We start from the raw sequence: 20,957 nt of genomic DNA on the forward strand, positions 1-20,957 counted from the left end.
ATCATGTTCCTATTCCTGATCAAGACCCAGTCTCTTCATCCCTGTGCCCACAAATCTCTTAAAATCTGATTTGACTTATTATTCTCACATGCATCAAGATATGTGGGTGGCACAGTGGTTAGCACTGCTGCCTCACAGCGCCTGAGACCCGGGTTCAATTCCCACCTCAGGCAACTCTCTGTGTGGAGTTTGCACATCCTCCCCATGTCTGCGTGGATTTCCTCTGGGTGCTCCGGTTTCCTCCCACAATCCAAAAATGTGTAGGTTAGGCGAATTGGCCATGCTAAATTGCCCGTAGTGTTAGGTGAAGGAGTAAATGTAGGAGAATGGGTCTGGGTGGGTTACGCTTCGGCGGGTCGGTGTGGACTTGTTGGGCCGAAGGGCCTGTTTCCACACTGTAAGTAATCTAATCTAATCTAATATGGTGAAAAGTATTGTTCTGAGGTGCTAACCAGGCAAATCATACCTTACGTAAGTACAACAGGGTAATAGGACAGCCTGCAGAAAATAGTGTCACAGCTACAGAGAAAGATCAACTCCAGTGACGGAGTCAATGGAAGGAAGGCTGGTTTGTGTGATGGACTGGGCTGCGTTCACAACTCGCTGTAATTTCTTGGGCAGAGCAGTTGCTGTAATAAGCTGTGATGCATCCAGATAGGGTGCGTTCTAAGATGCATCTTTATCCTCAGGATAAGGAGGGGGGCGGGGTTCAATGAACTTTGGACATGTCTTGAGGAGAAATGTCTTCTCTTGGAGGGTCATGACCCTTTGGAAGTCTCTAACCCCCTCCCTCCCACCTGGTGGGTCAAGTTGACTTTGATCAGTCTCAGCCTTGGTGTGTGGTGCCTCAGGGATATCAGGGGGCAGTGGACAGAAAAGACTAATTGAAGCTGAAGGCAGTGAAGGCAGTTAATGATCGTATCGAATGGCCAAGAGGGTCCAAGGAGCCATATTGTGCACTGCTGCCTGCCCCAGAGAGATTTCAGGAGGCAAACAAATTAATAAGTATGGAATTCTCCAGCACCGTACTGAGTGACAATATTTAAAAAGACTCAGCCAACAGGATTTATTGATCATAAATAATATGTTTAAAAAAATACAGTAGGTAACACAGTGATATTGTTGGTGATAAGAACCTGAAGATTGAACACAGAGTAGACACCTCACCCAAGTGCACCGGCCCCACGCTCCAACAGAGTTATAATGTCTGTTTAAAATCCAATCTTCCCACACATGCAGCTCCAGCTGATGGCACGGTGCTGGAAGAGGTTTGTACTTTGGGATTGTACAATCTTAAGCTGGCATTCTGAAGCAGTGGTGGGCTTCAGTACAGTCGGGACGGCCTTTGGATGGTCAGTTACCACGCCTGCGTCCCTCCGCAAGTATCATCGCCAACACAGTAAAGGCACGTCCAGGCACCGCTTAAGCTTGCCGATCATCCGGGGCTGACGCGATCGCTAGGGTGGCCGCTTCGATGGAGAACAGGTGCTCGTCCTCCACCCCCGGGCAAGCGGAGCGCATGAACTGGGCCAGTCTGAGCAGGTAGTCCAAGTTGTGGCCAGAGTGGCCACTGCAGCAGAGAATCTGCCCCGCGATGTGCTCAGTCTCGGCAGGGCCCAGGTACAGTGGGTTCTGTGGGGTGGCGATGTAAGCCAGCGCCAGGATGCTGCCACAAGCCTGCAACCCCTGGGGGTGAAAGGTCACCATCTTGCACACGTATCCACCCAGCACGCCTTCCCGAAGGTTCAGGTACTCCAGTGAATGCCTGAGCTGCTCTTGCTGGACCTGATAGGCCACCCCCCACGTGTCAGCCTGGGAAGAGGGAGAAGGAGAAGATATTAGATACACAAATGCTTTCTAATCCTGACTCCCCACAGCCTGTCCATGAGGCACAAATCAGGAGTGTGATCGAATACTCTACACTTGCCTGGATGGGTGCAGCCCCAACAACACTTGACACAAAAGCTTGACACCATCCAGGACGAAGCAGGCCTCTTGATTGGCACCACATTCACAAAGCTCCACTCCCTTCGCTATTGACACTCAGTGGCAGCAGTGTGTAATATTCCTGATGAAGGGCTTTTGCCCAAAAAAGTCAATTTTCCTGCTCCTCGGAAGCTGCCTGACCCGCTGTGCTCTAATCTTGACTCTAATCTCCAGCATCTGCAATACCCACTTCCGCCTGTAATATCTACAACATGCCCTACAGAAATTCACTGAAGGTCATTAGACAGCACCTTCCAAACCCAACACCACTTGCTTCTAGAACGGCAAGGGCAGCAGATACATGTGAACACCACCCCCCGCATAATTCCCTCCAAGCCACTCACCATCCTGACTTGGACATATCTCGCCATTACTTCACTGTTGCTGGATCAAAATCCTTGATTTCCCTCCCTAAGAGCATTGTTGGTCAACCGACAGCACGTGGACTGTAGCAGTTCAAGGAGATAGCTCACCATCACCTTCTTAAGGGCCACTAGGGATGGGTAATAAATGCTGGTGTAACCAGCGATACTCATGTCCCGTGAGTGAGTGAAAAAGGCTGGTTTTCCTCACTAGGTGCCAGTTGCTGATGTGATCAATGATCCAGCACTGGCCAAAATGGGGACTACACACCAGCAGGGTCCTGGAACAGGGAAGAAGGTGTCTAAAGAGTGCCAGTCCAGATTATTCAACTCCCTAGTACCATCCTGGTGATTTGACTGAAATTCAATTATTCAACCTGTTTTGGGTACAATGCCCAGAACTGACGACATTATTTCAGTTATCATCTAATCAGATCTGAATATATCTAACTTGTACCCTTATATATTCCAGCCATCTTGAAAGCTAGTCATTTTAACTCATCTTATTTACCCTGTCTACTCACTGTTTCTCGGTATTTTAGAAACCCTAATCTCACAGATCTACAGCTTGAAGATTCTAATTGATCAATAATGACCATGGATCTAATTATGGGGACTGAGATCAAAACAGCAAAGGGAGAACATTTTAGTGACAGCGTGCACAACACCATATGTTTTAAGTTTGTTATGAAAAATGGAAAAAGATTGTCTGCAAGAAAAGGGTTTTGTATTGAAGGGGAAGGCAGACTTTATTAAAATAAGGCAGGATCTGGCCAAAGTAGACTGGGAACTCGCAGGAAAATCTATAGCAGAATAGTGCTGAATATTCAAAAATAAATTGGAGATAGTACAGGCCCAACACGTGAAATGATGAAATGTAGGAGCAAAAAGCGCACAGAATTCTGAGCGTCTAGGAGTATTAAGGACTGGCTATGAAAGATTTTTTTTAAATTAAAAAAAAAAGAGGCTTTTGGCAGATGCAAAGGGAACAAATCAGTGGAGATCCTAGCGGAGTGTGGGAAGTGCAGGGGGATTACTTAAGAACAAAGAAGGGGCATATAAAAACACTGGGAGGTAATATTAGGGAGAATCCCAAGATATTCTACGTGTATCAGAGGGGAACCAGGGAGAGAGTAGGACCCATTAGGAACCAAGAGGGCAGTGTGTTTGTGTGGAGCTGAAAGACATTGACAGAATATTAAATGAGTGCTTCACATTTACCTTCACTCAGGAGGAGGTTGTAGGTGCAGAATTTGGGAAGAGGGACTGTAGGGTTTTGAGCAGATTGACAGAGGGAGTGCAGAGGTATTGGAGGTTTGGCAGGCTTAACAATGGGCAAACTGCAAGTCTGGATGTATCCCAAGACGCTATGGAGACAAGGGAGGAAATTACACAGGCTCTGACCCAAATTTTTAATTCCATTCAGGCCACAGGGAAGGTACCAGAGGACTGGTGGACTTTTCAAGAAGGATCATGGAGATAAACCATGGAATTACAGTCTTGTGTCAGTAGTAGAGAAATTTCTGAAGGAGAGAATTAATCTCTACTTGGTGAGGCAACGTTTGACCAGGGATCATCTGTGTGGCTTTGTCAGAGGGAGGTCATACATAACAAATCTGAATTAGAATCCCCACACTGTGGAAACAGGCCCTTCGGCCCAACAAGTCCACACTGACCCTCCGAAGAGTAACCCACCCAGACCCATTCCTCTACCCTATATTTACCCCTGACTAATACCTACACTATGGGCAATTTAGCATGGCCAATTCACCTGACCTGTACATGTTTGGACTGTGGGAGGAAACTGGAGTACCCAGAGGAAACACATGCAGACACATGGAGAATGTGCAAACGCCACACAGTCAGTCGCCCAAGGCGGGAATTGAACCTGAGTCCCTGGTGCTGTGAGGCAGCAGTGCTAACCACTGAGTCACCGTGCCGTCCTATGGTTGAATTTCTAAAGGTGGTGGTCAGGTGTGTAGATGAGGGTAACACAGTTGATGTACTTTATGTGGATTGCAGCAAAACCTTTGACAATGGAGACTAAAAAAGGATGTAAACGCAAATGGGATCCAGGGTAACTTGACAGGTGGATCCTAAATTGCTTCAGTGGTGGGAGACAGAGGATAGAAGGCTGTTTGTGTGGAGGCAGGTGTCCAAAGGCACACCACAGGGATCAGTGCTGGGTCCCTTTTTGTTCGTGATCTATAGAAATTATATCAATGAAAGTGTTTGTGTGATTGCAGGGAGTCAGAGAGAAAGAGATAATAAGTGAATTTGTGGATGACCCAAAGGCCAATCGTGAGGCAGAAGGTGTCAGGTAATTGGAAGATATAAATGGGTTGGTCAGATGGGCAGATCATTGGCAAATGGAATTTAACCTGATAGTTCGGAGATAACGTACTTTGGAAGAGGAGTCTAGACAAGGGAGTACTTAATGAACGGCAGGACATTCCTAAGCTCTGAGGAACAGAGGGATCTGGAGGTGCTTGTCCCTGAAGGCAGCAGGACAGGTTAATCGGGGAGTGAAGGCGGCATAGAGGGTGCCTTCTTTATCAGCCGTTGCATGGATTACATGAGCAGGGAGGTCATGTCGGATCTATACAAGACTTTGGAGAGGCCACAGCTGGAGTACTGTGTGCAGTTTTGGTCTCCGTGCTGTTGGAAGGATGTGACTGTACTAGAGTGGGTGCAGAGGAGATACTAGGAGAAAGTGAGGACTGCAGATGCTGGAGGTCAGAGCTGAAAAATGTGTTGCTGGAAAAGCGCAGCAGGTCAGGCAGCATCCAAGGAACAAGAGAATCGATGTTTTGGGCATAAGCCCTTCTTCAGGATGCTGCCTGACCTGCTGCGCTTTTCCAGCAACACATTTTTCAGCAGAGGAGATACACCAGAATGTTGCCTGGGATAGTGTGGTTTAGCTATGAAGGCTGGTTAAACTCAGGTTGTTTTCTAGGTGAAAGTGAGGACTGCAGATGCTGGAGATTAGAGTCAAGATTAGAGTGGCGCTGGAAAAGCGCAGCAGGTCAGCCAGCATCCGAGGAGCAGGGAAATCAACGTTTCGGGCAGGGGCCCTTCATCAGGAATGAGGCTGGAAGCCTCGGGGATAGAGAGATAAATGGGAGGGGGTGGGGCTAGGGAGAAGGTAGCTAAGAGTACAATAGGTGGATGGAGGTGGGGGTAAAGGTAATAGGCAGGAGGGTGGAACGGATAAGTGGGAAGGAAGATTGGCAGGTAGGACAGGTCATGAGGATGGTGCTGAGCTGGAAGTTTGGAACTGGGGTAAGGTGGTGGGAGGGGAAAATGAGGAAACTGGTGAAATCCACATTGATGCCATGGGGTTGAAGGGTTCTGAGGCAGATGAGGTGTTCTTCCTCCAGGTGTCGGGTGGTGAGGGAGTGGCGGTGGAGGCGGCCCAGGACCTGCATGTCCTCGGCAGAGTGGGAGGGGGAGTTGAATTGTTGGACCATGGGGCGGTGTGGTTGATTGCTCCAGACGCCCTGGAGATATTCCCTGAAGCGCTCTGAGAAGGGGTCCAGTCTCCCCAATGTAGAGGAGACCGCTTCGGGAGCAACGGATGCAATACACGACATTTGTGGAAGTGCAGGTGAAACTTTGATGGATGTGGAAGGCTCCTTTGGGGTCTTGGATGGAGGTGAGGGAGGAGGTGTGGGCTCAGGTAATGCAATCCCTGCGGTGGCAGGCGAAGGTGCCAGGAGGGAAGGGTGGATTGTTGGGGGACCATGACCAGGTAGTCACGGAGGGAACAGTCTTTGGGGAAAGCAGATAGGGCTGGGGAGGGAAATATATCCCTGGTGGTGGGGTCCATTTGGAGGTGGCAGAAATGTCGGCGGACGATGCTGTTTATGCGGAGGTTGGTGGGGTGGAAGGTGAGGACCGGGATTGGTGGCGGGGGGGGGGGGGGGGGGGAGGGTACTGTCCTTGTTACGGTTGGAGGGGCTGCTTTCAGGTTGCTTTCTATATAGCAGAGAAGGTTGGGGGAACGGATAGAGATGTATAAGATTATGAGGGGCGTGGTTAGGGTGAATAGAATAGGGTTGAAGGATCGATAATGAATGGGCATAATTATAAAGTGAAGGGCAGGAGAGGATTTGAGGAAATGTTTTCCACTCAGAGGATGCTGGGAATCTCGAATGCACTGCCGTGGAGAGTTTTTAAGGTGGCAAACCCACAACCTTTAAAAAGATATTGGACGAGATTTTGAGGGGTCATTACATTCCAGACAATGGACCCTTGTGCTGGAAAGGGGGACTGGTGTAGGTAGGTGAGTGCAGACTCAATGGACCGAAGGGCCTCTCCTGTGTTCTATAACTCATTCTTAAACCAAATGGTTTCCTTGACAATGGTTTCCTCAACGTCATTCAAACTTCGAATGTTTTCTTCCTTTCCCAACTGTGTAAGCTGCAGTGTCTGTGATCTGGACCGAGGCAGTGCTGTTCCGTGTTTCATAACATTACGTCACTGTAAAATACTCACGTCAGCATCTTCCAGCAATGTGACAACACGGCCAGGCTGAAAAACAAAACAAAACCAAACCCAAATAATTAGCTTGTATACGGAGACAAAAAGGGGCAGCTCCAGGCTGCAAACAGAGTTTGTGGGTCACACTGTAAACAGCAGTTTAGAGCCATCCCATGCAGTGATGGAGTACAGCCTGTCTCTATGATTCCCTCACACTCTGGGGCCCTGCAGCTGAGCCAGCATCAAGTTCTACCCTGGGCTAGGCAGCATCAGGAGGTGGAGAAGTCGACATTTTGGGTATAACCCTTTTTCAGGGAATACGCTTCGGGAGCAACGGATGCAATACACGACATTTGTGGAAGTGCAGGTGAAACTTTGATGGATGTGGAAGGCTCCTTTGGGGTCTTGGATGGAGGTGAGGGAGGAGGTGTGGGCTCAGGTATTGCAATCCCTGCGGTGGCAGGCGAAGGTGCCAGGAGGGAAGGGTGGATTGTTGACTTCTGCACCTCCTGATGCTGCCTGGCTTCCTGTGTACTTCCAGCCTCCCTTACTTGTCTACGAGGAGAAAGTGAGGACTGCAGATGTTGGAGATCAGAGCTGAAAAATGTGTTGCTGGAAAAGCGCAGCAGGTCAGGCAGCATCCAAGGAGCAGGAGAATCGACGTTTCGGGCATAAGCCTTTAAAAGGGCTTATGCCCGAAATATCGATTCTCCTGTTCCCTGGATGCTGCCTGACCTGCTGCGCTTTTCCAGCAACACATTTTCAGCTCCCTACTTGTATACTTTGGATTCCAGCATCTGTAGCTTTTTTTGTCTCTAACATGTAAAGGATCCCACAGCACTGTTATGAAGAACAAATGAGGGAGTTACCCTCAGTGTCATGGTCACTATCAACATCACAAAAAGAACAGATAATCTGGTCGTTATCACATTGCCACTAATTGAGTAGAAATTGGTTGCTGTGTTTCCTGGGTTACAGCAGTGATGAGACAATGAGAGTAATTCAATTCCTCTCGGTTAATGAAAGGTCAAGAGTCTCTGTGACACCCCCACAGAGACGGGACATGGGTTTCTGTGTGACACCCGCCCCCCCCCACAGAGACGGGACAGGGGTTTCTGTATGACACTCCCCACAGAGACGAGACAGGGGTTTCTGTGTGACACCCCCCCCCACAGAGACGGGACAGGGGTTTCTGTGTGACACCCCCCCCCACAGAGACGGGACAGGGGTTTCTGTGTGACACTCCCCACAGAGACGAGACAGGGGTTTCTGTGTGACACTCCCCACAGAGACGAGACAGGGGTTTCTGTGTGACACTCCCCACAGAGACGAGACAGGGGTTTCTCTGTGACACTCCCCACAGAGACGAGACTGGGGTTTCTGTGTGACACTCCCCACAGAGACGAGACAGGGGTTTCTGTGTGACACTCCCCACAGAGACGAGACAGGGGTTTCTGTGTGACACTCCCCACAGAGACGAGACAGGGGTTTCTGTGTGACCCCCCACCCTCCCACACAGACGGGACAGGGGTTTCTGTATGACACTCCCCACAGAGACGAGACAGGGGTTTCTGTGTGACACTCCCCATAGAGACGAGACAGGGATTTCTGTGTGACACTCCCCATAGAGACGAGACAGGGGTTTCTGTGTGACACTCCCCATAGAGACGAGACAGGGGTTTCTGTGTGACACTCCCCAACAGAGACGAGACAGGGGTTTCTGTGTGACACCCCCCCCCCCCACAGAGACGAGACAGGGGTTTCTGTGTGACACTCCCCACAGAGACGAGACAGGGGTTTCTGTGTGACACCCCCCCCCCCCACCACAGAGACGAGACAGGGGTTTCTGTGTGACACTCCCCAACAGAGATGGGACAGGGGTTTCTGTGTGACACTCCCCACAGAGACGAGACAGGGGTTTCTGTGTGACACTCCCCAACAGAGATGGGACGGGGGTTTCTGTGTGACACTCCCCAACAGAGATGGGACAGGGGTTTCTGTGTGACACTCCCCACAGAGATGGGGCAGGGGTTTTTGTATGACACACCCACAGAGATGGGGCAGGGGTTTCTATGTGACACCCCACAGAGACGGGACAGGGGTTTCTGTGTGAGCTCCCTGCCCGCCCACCCACAGTGATGGGCCATGTTTTGCAGATTCCTCAAGAACAGGTAACCCCATCACTGTGGGTCTGAATTCACATGTAAACCAGACCAGGAGAGAACAGCAGAATTCCTTCCCTAAAAGATCAGTTTTATAATTGATCATGGTTACAAGGTCTCAATTTCAGATTGATATCGGATTTGATTCCCAGAACATTAGCCCAGTGACCTTCCCCTTATTCCGTACAGTCCCAAACTCAGGGAGACCCCAGTTTGCAGACCTCCTGGAACTCCCCGCCCAGCTCCCTCTGAGAGTCCTTTCAGACATTCCTGATGAACATGTTCACTTACTGCCCGCCTGTTCCCGCGGTGATAGGAGTCTCCCTGCCAGAACCTCCTGCTGTATCCCCGGATAAAACCAATCCTCCTGGAGGTGAATTGAAATCCCGGTTTCCAGATGAGAGAGCCGTACCCGAAGATCCACACAGGCTGTTCCTGGAGACTCGGGTGATCCTGGGGGAGTGCAGGTCCCTCCACATCCTCACTCACCTGTGGCGGCATCGGTGACCAGTGCAGCCTCACTCCTCACTCCCCTGTCTGTCTCTGACAACCTGTCCCCCTCTCTCACTCCCCTGTCTGTCTCTGACAACCTGTCCCCCTCTCTCACTCCCCTGTCTGTCTCTGACAACCTGTCCCCCTCTCTCACTCCCCTGTCTGTCTCTGACAACCTGTCCCCCTCTCTCACTCCCCTGTCTGTCTCTGACAACCTGTCCCCCTCTCTCACTCTCTGTCTGTCTCTGACACAATCTCTGAAACACTCACTCTCTCTCTCTGACACCCTCACTTTACCTGTCTCACTCCGTCCCTCTCCCCGTCTGTCTGTTTCTCTCTGTGTCCATGTATGTGTGCTTCTCTGTCTGTGTGTCTCACCCACTCTTTCTGTCTCTTTTTCTCTGTCCGTCCTTATCCTTATCTCTCTCCCGGCCCTGTGTGTGTGTGTGTGTGTGTCTGCCTCTCTCGACGCTGTCTCACAGTTTCAGTGGGCGGGTTGTTAATGCAACAGTTGACCAATCAGTGTTTCCTTGGGTGAGGTTTAGATTTAGAACTTACCAATCAGTGAATGGGTCCTCCAGGGAATGAAACACCTCGAAGAAATTGCATCAGAACCAGCAGGAACAGATAGAGGGAGAGCGAAGTTCAGACAGAGCGAGCTGGGGAAAGATTTCTTCCCGTCTACTCTGTCCATGCCCCTCTTAATTCTATCCATCTCAATCATGTCCCCTCTCAATCTCCTCTGCTCTAAGGAAAGCAACCACAGTCTATCCAATCTCTCTTCATAACTGAAACTCTCCAGCCAAGGTAGCATCGTGGTAAATCTCCTCTGCACTGTCTCCAGTGCAATCACATTTCTCCTGTAATATGGATCCCAGAACTGCACACAATAATTTCGGGGCATTTTATTCAGTTCTAGCATCACCTCCCAAGCTCTTACATTCGACACCCCAGCTAATAAATGCAAGTATCCCATATGCCCTCTTAACCATAGCTACCGAGTAAATCTCTTTTAAATTGAAAACAAAGCTGCTCTACACTGTCTCCATCAAACACTCCCAGGACAGGGACAACACAGGGTTAGATGCAGAGCAAAGCTCCCTCTACACTGTCCCCATCAAACTCTCCCAGGACAGGGACAACACAGGGTTAGATGCAGAGCAAAGCTCCCTCTACACTGTCCCCATCAAACTCTCCCAGGACAGGGACAGCACAGGGTTAGATGCAGAGCAAAGCTCCCTCTACACTGTCCCCATCAAACACTCCCAGGACAGGGACAGCACAGGGTTAGATACAGAGCAAAACTTCCTCTACACTGTCCCCATCAAACTCTCCCAGGACAGGGACAGCACAGGGTTAGATGCAGAGCAAAACTTCCTCTACACTGTCCCCATCAAACTCTCCCAGGACAGGGACAGCACGGGGATAATAGAATGAGACTTGCAATGTCTTGCAGGTCCAGTTGATGCTCACACCCAGTGTAACTGAATGAACATTAATGAATTTAAAACCAGAGTAATACTCAGCGCAGAGTGTGTCTAGGGTGAGGCCTGACCCTGAAGAATGAAGGACACAAAGAGGCAAATTTTGGAGCAGAAAATGATTTCATTGGACAAAAAAATAAATTCAAACTTTGCCAAGGAGTTAAAACCATGTGTGAAGTGATAAGTGTATTTACATGTGAAGACATTTATAAATATACATTATATACAAAATAATTATATAAAAGTAGAAAGTTCAGTGCTTCACATTTAAATTAATTATGAAATACCCAACCTTAACAAAAATAACATTATCAAGGGATCATAATGGGGCTGTCTGTATTTGAGACCCTGCTGTCTGTCTGCTTCACATGAAGATGTTAATCCAGTCTCTGGGTCGAGGGAGTCAGTGTGTGATCTTGGCTTAGTCCAAAGTGCCCCTGCCTGGGGCTTATCTCAAATCCAGGCCCTGGGCTACCTCAGTTGGTGTGAATGAGGAATTGGGTGCCTCAAGGTTAGAAAATGGTTCTGATACAATTCACCTGCCCTTCTGAAATAATAAATAGAGACCGGGCCATGCATCAGGCTCCCGGGCCTGTATGCCTTCACAAATACAGCAGCATTTCCAAGTGAGAACAGTGGTGTGAATTCATGTAGTGTCACTCAGCGTGGTGTCCCTGAGGTCCTGGATGCACCCTTGGAGCTTTCCGTTCATTCCACGACCACGGCTCCCAGCCAATTTCCTGCTTTCTTCCCCTAGCAGCCACCCGTTGGGCTGAAGGGTTGGTGGAGTTAATCGCCAAGGGCACCATGCCATCCAGAGAATCTGAGAGGCAGAACGTCACCCTCATCGCACACAGGCCCCAGTCTTCAGCTCCTCAGACCCAGGAGCAAGTGGTGAATAAATAAAAGAGCAGTCCCACTTTGTGTGAACAGACAGGGTGGGAGAACCTCTCGACAGACTGTCAGCTCTCCTGCATCAAGCAATTAAACCTGCACAAAGAGAGGCAGAGAGAGAGGGTGGTCATTTCCAATGCTATCACCTCTCCACTGGGTCAGACCCCCCCCCCCCCCCTCAGGGACTGTCATGTCCAGGTTATCAGTCATAATGCTGAGGCTCCTCAGTGCTGGATTAGATTAGTTACAGTGTGGAAACAGGCCCTTCGGCCCAACAAGTCCATACTGACCCGCCGAAGCGCAACCCACCCAGATCCATTCCCCTACACCTAACACTACTGACCTGCACATTTTTGGACTGTGGGAGGAAACCGGAGCAAACCCATGCAGACACGGGGAGAATGTGCAAACTCCACACAGTCAGTCGCCTGAGGTGGGAATTGAACCCGAGTCCCTGGTGCTGTGAGGTAGCAGTGCTAACCACTGTGCCACCGTGCCGTCCAATTAGGATTCATCATCTCACTGAGCTACTCTCTGACATAGCCCCGGCCATTCAAACTACACAAACCTTCCACTCAGAGACAAGCCAGACGCTGAGTGACAGACCTTCCCCACCCAGCCCACACCCTCCAGGGACAGTGTCGCTCGGCTCCCCACTCCAGGCTTTCAATAGATGAAAGTGAATGTTCTCGCCTAACTCAGTCTTCACCCCTCAACCTCGTCCCAGACTCACAAACCCCCCAACCCCTCTCCCTCCTGCCCCACCAAGGGACCCTCTGACCCACCGCCACCATGGGAACCTCTCCCCCTCCCCCTCACCCACCACATGGCCCTTCCCCCTTTCCTTCTCCCACCATGGGACACTCTCCCACCAAGGGACCTCCTCCCTCTCCCCCTATCCCACTAAGGGACCCTCTCCCCATCACCCTCCCCCACCATGGGAACCTCTCCCCCTCCCCCTCACCCACCACATGGCCCTTCCCCCTTTCCTTCTCCCACCATGGGACACTCTCCCACCAAGAGACCTCCTCCCTCTCCCCCTACCCCACCAAGGGGCCCTCTCCCCATCACCCTCCCTCACCATGGGACCCTCTCCCCCTCCCCCTCACCCACCACAGGATTCTAACCCCTCCCTCTCCCCCCACCATGGGAACCTCACCCCCTCCGTCTTCCACTCCTCCATTATGGGAACTTCTCCCCTTCCCCCCTCATCATCCTCCACCACAGGACCTTCTAACCAAACCCCCCCACCCTCTCCCTCCCCCTCCCCCACCATGGGGAACTCTTCCCTCTCCTTCCCCCAACATGGACACCTCTCCCCATTTACAACTCCCTCCTCCCACTTTGGGACCATGTCTCCCTCTCCCCTCCCCCTCCTCACCATGAGAACCTCTTCACTCCCCCTTCCCCCTCCATGGACACCTCTCCATTCCCCCTCCCCCACTGCTGGGACACTCTCCCTCCTCCTCCTCTCCCCCACCCATGCTGGTTTCCAGCAGCCCCCCTCAGCAGTGAATGTAGTTTTACCTCAGTGATGATATCGTGCATCCTGCCCTCACTAGTGCGGTACACAGGCTGGTACATTAAGCCCCGGGCACTCGAAACTGTGGATATTCTGCACTCTGGCTGTTGATGACTAAAACAAAACACAGGAAGGAAATCAGGTGAGGGGATGAGTCAGAGACAGCAGGAAGTTAGCTTCCCCTTCAGTCACAAGCAGAACCACTCCCCTTTGCAAGCTAAGGGGTTTGAGCACAGCAGTTTAATTCAGATAAATACGAGATGTTACATTTTGGTGCGGTCACAAGTCACATAACACCCGGGTATAGGTTCATTTGAAATCGCAAGCTTTCGGAGCACAGTTCCTTTGTCAGGACCTGGTTTCAAATAAACCTGTTGGACGCTAACCTGGTGTCATGTGACTTCTGACCTTGTCCACCTCAGTAAGATGAACCAGGTCAGGACTTCCACAGTTGATTGTAGGGCCCTGGGGAGTGTTTCCGTTTAAGGAGACCTAGGGACGCAGGTACATAGTTCCTTGAAAGTGACGTCACGGTAGACAGGGTGGTGAAGAAGACATTTGGTACATTTGCCTTCATTGGTCAGAGGATTGAGTACAGGAGTTGGGATGTCACATTCCAGTTGCACAGGACATCGATGAGGCCACATTTGGAGTGCTGTGTACAATTCTGGTCGCCCTGCTACAGGAAGGATGTTATTATACTGGAAGGGATGCAGAAAAGATTGACAAGGATGTTACCAAGGTTTGAGTTATAGGGAGAGGCTGGATAGCCTGGGACTTTATTCCCTGGAATATAGGAGGCTGAGGGGTGACCTAAAAGAGGTTTATAAAATCATGAGGGACATAGATAAGCTGAATAGCCAAGATCTTTTCCCTATGATAGGGGGTCCAAAACTAGAACGCATAGGTTAAGATGAGGTGGGGACAGATTGAAAGAGAACTGGTGGAGGGGGGGGGGTTACTTTTTCACACAGAGGGTGGTGCATATATGGAGTGAGCTGCCAGAGGAAAAAGTTGAGGCAGGTATCGTTACAACAGTTAAAAGACATTTGGACAGGTACAGGGATAGGAAAAATTTGGATGAATATGGGCTGAAGGGCTTGTTTCCTATGACTCTATGAGGCTAGTGTTGGACTCTCAACAGGCAAAAAGAGTCCACCCATTGGGTCCAGACGGGGTTGGGGGCATGCTATTCAGAGCTGGACAAAGACCCAGTACCCATGGTTCTGGTATATAAAAATCAAGTCCAAATATCGACTGAGGGTGGGCAGATTGTGGTGAGAATAGGAAGGATCTCCATTGTACCCAACACGGTGCCACATTATTAGGGTGGGTAGACAGAGATAGGGAGAGACAGGACTAGGATGACAATCATGGTGAACATGAGGGTATGGCTTTTAAATGACCACCATGAGTGAGAGACTGACAGAATAACATTATACTTCTGGGACATTGCTACAGAAGTGAACTCAGCTCATTAACTGATTCTGAAACTGCATGGAGATCCACTTTGTCTCATCACTTCAGTAACTGCTCGAATGAGAGCTTACTGTTAATGTGGACCATCTGAAAGTGCAGTACTGCCTCAGTACTGACCCTACCATAGTGCAGCACTCTGCATGCATCCAGCTTCAATAGTACAACACTCCCTCTGCATCAACTCTCCAATTACGGGGAGAATGCAGGTAAGTGGAGTTGAAATGCCCATCAGCCATGATTGAATGGTGGAGTGGACTCGATGGGCCGAATGGCCTTACTTCCACTCGTATGTCTTATGATCTTATGGTCTAAACTGTGCATCTGTCCCTAAGTACCAACCCTCTGGCAGTGCCGCATTAACTCAGTAATGCCCCATCTAACAATACTGCACTCCCTCAGTACTGACTCTCTGATAGTGCAGCACTACCTCAATATTGACCCTCTGACAGTGCAATGCTCCCTCAGTACTGACCCTCTGACAGTGCAGCACGAGCTCAAAACTGACTGTCTGACAGAGCAGCATTCCCTCAGTAATGACACTCTGACAGTTTCATAATCCCTCAGTACTAGCCCTCCGACAGTGAAGAATTCCCAAAATATTGAAATTTGACATTGCAGCACTGAGTCAGTACTGGTTGTCCCATGTGCAATGCTTCCTCAATACTGACCCTCTGAGAGCATGGCGCTCCCTCAATTGACAGTGCAGAGCTTCCTCTGTATTGATCTTCTGATACAGTGACAATGTGGCACTCCCTCATTACTGACAGTGCAGTACTCCTTCAGGACTGACCGTCTGGTAGTGTTGCACTGCCTCAGTATTGACCCTCCGACAGTGCAGCACTCAATTACTAAATGACCCTCCAACAGTGTATAGTTCCTACAGGACAAAACCCATAATAAGTGCAGTACTCTCTCTAAATTCAGCCTCCAATAGAACAGCACTCTCTCACAGCATCAACCCTCAATGCATCAGTCCCTAAAACCTGACTGTCTGGCAGTGCCAAATTAACTCAGTAATGCCCCACCATCAATGCAGCACCCCCAGAGTACTGATCCTCTGACAGTGCAGCACTCCCTCAGTACTGATACTCTGACAGTGCGGCGCTCCGTCAGTACTGACACTCTGACAGTGCGGCACTCCCTCAGTACTGATATTCTGACACTGCGGCACTCCCTCAGTACTGATACTCTGACAGTGTGGCCCTCCCTCAGTTCTGACCCTCTGACAGTGTGGCACTCCCTCAGTACTGACACTCTGACAGTGCTGCATTCTCTCAGATCCATCCCTCTGACAGTGTGGCACTCCCTCAGTACTGACACTCTGACAGTGCGGCACTCCCTCAGTACTGATATTCTGACACTGCGGCACTCCCTCAGTAGTGACACTCTGACAGTGCGGCACACCCTCAGTTCTGACACTGACAGTGCGGCACTCCCTCAGTACTGACACTCTGACAGTGCGGCACTCCCTCAGTACTGATATTCTGACACTGCGGCACTCCCTCAGTACTGATACTCTGACAGTGTGGCCCTCCCTCAGTTCTGACACTGACAGTGCGGCACTCCCTCAGTACTGACACTCTGACAGTGCTGCATTCTCTCAGAACCATCCCTCTGACAGTGCAGCACTCCCTTAGTACTGATACTCTGACAGTGTGGCACACCCTCAGTACTGACACTCTGACAGTGCAGCATTCTCTCAGAACCATCCCTCTGACAGTGCAGCACTCCCTCAGTTCTGACACTCTGACAGTGCGGCACTCCCTCAGTACTGACACTCTGACAGTGCAGCATTCTCTCAGAACCATCCCTCTGACAGTGCAGCACTCCCTTAGTACTGATACTCTGACAGTGTGGCACACCCTCAGTACTGACACTCTGACAGTGCTGCATTCTCTCAGAAACATCCCTCTGACAGTGCAGCACTCCCTCAGTTCTGACACTCTGACAGTGCGGCACTCCCTCAGTACTGACACTCTGACAGTGCAGCATTCTCTCAGAACCATCCCTCTGACAGTGCGGCACTCCCTCAGTACCGATACTTTGACAGTGCGGCACTCTCTCACTACTGACCCTCCAACAGGACAGCATTGTCTCAGAACCATCCCTTTGACAGTGCAGTGCTCCCTCAGTACAGACCCTCTGACAGTGCGGCACTCCCTCAGTACTGATACTCTGACAGTGCGGCACTCCCTCAGTACTGACACTGACAGTGCGGCACTCCCTTTGTACTGATACTCTGACAGTGCGGCACTCCCTCAGTACTGACCCTCCAACAGGACAGCATAGTCTCAGAACCATCCCTCTGACTGTGCAGTGCTCCCTCAGTACTGACCCTCCGACAGTGCAGCACTCCCTCAGTACTGATACTCTGACAGTACTGACACTCTGACAGTGCGGCACTCCCTCAGCACTGACACTCTGACAGTTTCGGTATTCCCTTATTCCTGACCCTTCATCAGTGAATCAATCTCACCCTCAGTAGTGATGTTCTGACAGTGCAGCATTGTCTCAGCACTGACATTTTCACAGAGCAGAGGGTCACCCTAAGTGCTGACTCTACATCTCTGCAGTGCTCCCTCAGTATTGACCCACAGACTGTGCAGTGTTTCCCTTAGTCCTGACCCTCCAACAGTGCAGCACTCCCTCAGTACTGATCCTTCAACAGTGTTGCACTCTCTCACGACTGAACCTCCAATGTGCAGCATTCCTTCAGTACAGAAACGGTTGCAGTGCAGCACCTGCTTAGCACTGATGCTCAAACAGTGCAGACCTCCTTCAGTGCTAACCCTCTGAAAGTGCAGCAATCCCTCAGTATCAACTCTTCGACCGTGCAGCACTCTCTCATTACTGACCCTCTGACAATGCCTCACTGCCTCAGTACTGACCCTCCAACACTGCAGCACTACCTCAGTACTGACCCTCTAACAGTACTCCCTCAGTACTGATCCTTTGACAGTAGAGTGCTCAGTCTTCTGGCAGTGTCACGCTCCCTCAGTCCTGACCCTCTGACAGTACAGCACTCTTTCAGTGCTGTCATTCTCACAGTGCTGAAATCATTCATTCCTGACCATCCAACAGAGTAGCATATGCTCATTTTAGAACCCCTGAGAGTGCAGCACATCTTCAGTGCTGACCCTCTGAAAATGCAGCACTCCATCAGTACTGACCCTTCGATAGTGCAGTGCACTGATCCTATTACAGTGCAGCACCCCCTCAGTACTGACCCTCCAACAGTGCAGCACTCCCTCAGTATTGACCCTCCAACAGTGCAGCACTCCCTCAGTACTGACCCTCCAACAGTGCAGCACTCCCTCAGTATTGACCCTCCAACAGTGCAGCACTCCCTCAGTACTGACCCACCAACAGTGCAGCACTCCCTCAGTATTGACCCTCTTACAGTGCAGCACTCCCTCAGTACTGACCCACCAACAGTGCAGCACTCCCTCAGTATTGACCCTCCAACAGTGCAGCACTCCCTCAGTACTGACCCTCTGACAGTGCGGCACTCCCTCAGTACTGATACTCTGACAGTGCGGCACTCCCTCAGTACTGACACTGACAGTGCGGCACTCCCTTTGTACTGATACTCTGACAGTGCGGCACTCCCTCAGTACTGACCCTCCAACAGGACAGCATAGTCTCAGAACCATCCCTCTGACTGTGCAGTGCTCCCTCAGTACTGACCCTCCGACAGTGCGGCACTCCCTCTGTACTGACCTTTCGACAGTGCAGCATTCCCTCAGTACTGACACTCTGACAGTGCGGCACTCCCTCTGTATTGACCTTTCGACAGTGCAGCGCTCCCTCAGTACTGACACTCTGACAGTGCGGCACTCCCTCAGCACTGATACTCTGACAGTGCAGCACTCCCTCAGTACTGACCCTCCAACAGGACAGCATAGTCTCAGAACCATCCCTCTGACTGTGCAGTGCTCCCTCAGTACTGACCCTCCGACAGTGCAGCACTCCCTCAGTACTGACACTCTGACAGTGCGGCACTCCCTCAGTACTGATACTCTGACAGTACGGCCATCCCTCAGTACTGATACTCTGACAGTACTGACACTCTGACAGTGCAGCACTCCCTCAGTACTGACACTCTGACAGTGCGGCACTCCCTCAGTACTGATACTCTGACAGTACTGACACTCTGACAGTGCGGCACTCCCTCAGCACTGACACTCTGACAGTTTCGGTATTCCCTTATTCCTGACCCTTCATCAGTGAATCAATCACACCCTCAGTAGTGATGTTCTGACAGTGCAGCATTGTCTCAGCACTGACATTTTCACAGAGCAGAGGGTCACCCTAAGTGCTGACTCTACATCTCTGCAGTGCTCCCTCAGTATTGACCCACAGACTGTGCAGTGTTTCCCTCAGTCCTGACCCTCCAACAGTGCAGCACTCCCTCAGTACTGACCCTTCAACAGTGTTGCACTCTCTCACGACTGAACCTCCAATGTGCAGCATTCCTTCAGTACAGAAACGGTTGCAGTGCAGCACCTGCTTAGCACTGATGCTCAAACAGTGCAGACCTCCTTCAGTGCTAACCCTCTGAAAGTGCAGCAATCCCTCAGTATCAACTCTTCGACCGTGCAGCACTCTCTCATTACTGACCCTCTGACAATGCCTCACTGCCTCAGTACTGACCCTCCAACACTGCAGCACTACTTCAGTACTGACCCTCTAACAGTACTCCCTCAGTACTGATCCTTTGACAGTAGAGTGCACATTCAGGACTGAGCTTCTGGCAGTGTCACGCTCCCTCAGTCCTGACCCTCTGACAGTACAGCACTCTTTCAGTGCTGTCATTCTCACAGTGCTGAAATCAATCATTCCTGACCATCCAACAGAGTAGCATATGCTCATTTTAGAACCCCTGAGAGTGCAGCACATCTTCAGTGCTGACCCTCTGAAAATGCAGCACTCCATCAGTACTGACCCTTCAATAGTGCAGTGCACTGATCCTATTACAGTGCAGCACCCCCTCAGTACTGACCCACCAACAGTGCAGCACTCCCTCAGTATTGACCCTCCAACAGTGCAGCACTCCCTCAGTACTGACCCTCCAACAGTGCAGCACTCCCTCAGTATTGACCCTCCAACAGTGCAGCACTCCCTCAGTACTGACCCTCCAACAGTGCAGCACTCCTTCAGTATTGACTCTCCAACAGTGCAGCACTCCCTCAGTACTGACCTTCCAACAGTGCAGCATTCCCTCAGTACTGACCCTCCAACAGTGCAGCATACACTCAGTACTGACTTTCTCACAGTGCAGAGCTCCTTCAGTACTGGCCCTGTGACCATGCAGCACACCCTCAGTACTGACCCACCTGACATTGCAGCACTCCTTAAGTATTGACCCTCTAACAGTGTGCAGTACTCCCTTAGCACTGACGCTCCAACAGTGCAGAACTCCTTTATTACTGACCCTCTGAAAGTGCAGCACTCCCTCACTACTAATTCTTTGAAGTGCTGCACACCCTCAGTACTGACCATCTGACAGTTATCACTCTCTTAGTATTGACCTCCAAAATGCATTGCTCCCTCAGTACTGACCCTCTGACTGTGCAGCACTGTCTCAATACTGAACCACTGACTGTGCAGCACTCCCTCAGTACTGAACCTCCGACAGTGCAGTGCACATTCTGTACTACCACTTCCACAGTGCAGCACTCCCTCAGCGCTAAACCATCGACAGTGCAGCACTCCCTCATTACTGACTCTCCAAAAGTGCAGCACTCCCTCGGTACATCACTCCTTCAGTACTGAGCCTCTGACAGTACAGCACTCCCTCATTACTGACTTTTTCACAGTGCAGCACTTCCTCACTACTGACCCTCTGACAGTGAAACACTCTCTCAGTACACAATGCAACACTCCCTCTTGATATACCCCTTGACAATGTAGTATACTCTCAATACTGACCCTCCAACAGTACAGCACACCCTCAGCCCTAACCCTTTGACAGTGCAGCACTCCCTCAGTACTGATCCTCCAACAGTGCAGCACTCCCTCAGTTCTGATCCTCCAACAGTGCAGCACTCCCTCAGTCCTGACCCTCCAAAATGCGGCACTCCCTCAATACTGA

The 20,957-nt window shown here is 50.6% G+C and overlaps 2 protein-coding genes across 2 annotated transcripts in view; both read right to left on the bottom strand.

The window, feature by feature from the left end:
* Positions 1 to 1,052: 1,052 nt before the first annotated feature.
* Positions 1,053 to 9,907, bottom strand: chac1 (ChaC, cation transport regulator homolog 1 (E. coli)). The gene is made up of 3 exons (XM_043698310.2): positions 9,284 to 9,907; positions 6,846 to 6,881; positions 1,053 to 1,812 (listed from the first exon to the last, which is right to left on the bottom strand). Exons 1-3 carry the CDS (start codon positions 9,491 to 9,493, stop codon positions 1,423 to 1,425), a joined length of 636 nt encoding a protein of 211 aa, XP_043554245.1. The 5' UTR covers positions 9,494 to 9,907; the 3' UTR covers positions 1,053 to 1,422.
* A 1,168-nt stretch (positions 9,908 to 11,075) lies between these two features.
* dll4 (delta-like 4 (Drosophila)) overlaps positions 11,076 to 20,957 on the bottom strand; it is a 33,988-nt gene continuing 24,106 nt past the window's right edge. The window contains exons 10-11 of the mRNA XM_043698311.2: positions 13,390 to 13,498; positions 11,076 to 11,958 (exon numbers count right to left, since the gene is read on the bottom strand). Of these exons, the coding sequence (XP_043554246.2) occupies positions 11,953 to 11,958; positions 13,390 to 13,498 (115 nt within the window). The 3' untranslated portion in view covers positions 11,076 to 11,952. The remainder of the gene's footprint in view (positions 11,959 to 13,389; positions 13,499 to 20,957) is intronic.

Source organism: Chiloscyllium plagiosum, unplaced genomic scaffold, assembly GCF_037043375.1.
Source record: "Chiloscyllium plagiosum isolate Xiang-an unplaced genomic scaffold, Cpla_swu_hap1 HiC_scaffold_8, whole genome shotgun sequence".
In the NCBI taxonomy this organism is placed as follows: Eukaryota; Metazoa; Chordata; class Chondrichthyes; order Orectolobiformes; family Hemiscylliidae; genus Chiloscyllium; species Chiloscyllium plagiosum.

Excerpts from the sequence above, each read along its gene's own strand:
- chac1 (XM_043698310.2), bottom strand. The coding sequence starts at position 9,493 with ATGCCGCCACAGGTGAGTGAGGATGTGGAGGGACCTGCACTCCCCCAG. Across the intron at positions 6,882-9,283 it reads ACCGCGGGAACAGGCGGGCA|CCTGGCCGTGTTGTCACATT; the intron begins GTAAGTGAACAT and ends TTTGTTTTTCAG. Across the intron at positions 1,813-6,845 it reads CATTGCTGGAAGATGCTGAC|GCTGACACGTGGGGGGTGGC; the intron begins GTGAGTATTTTA and ends CCCTCTTCCCAG.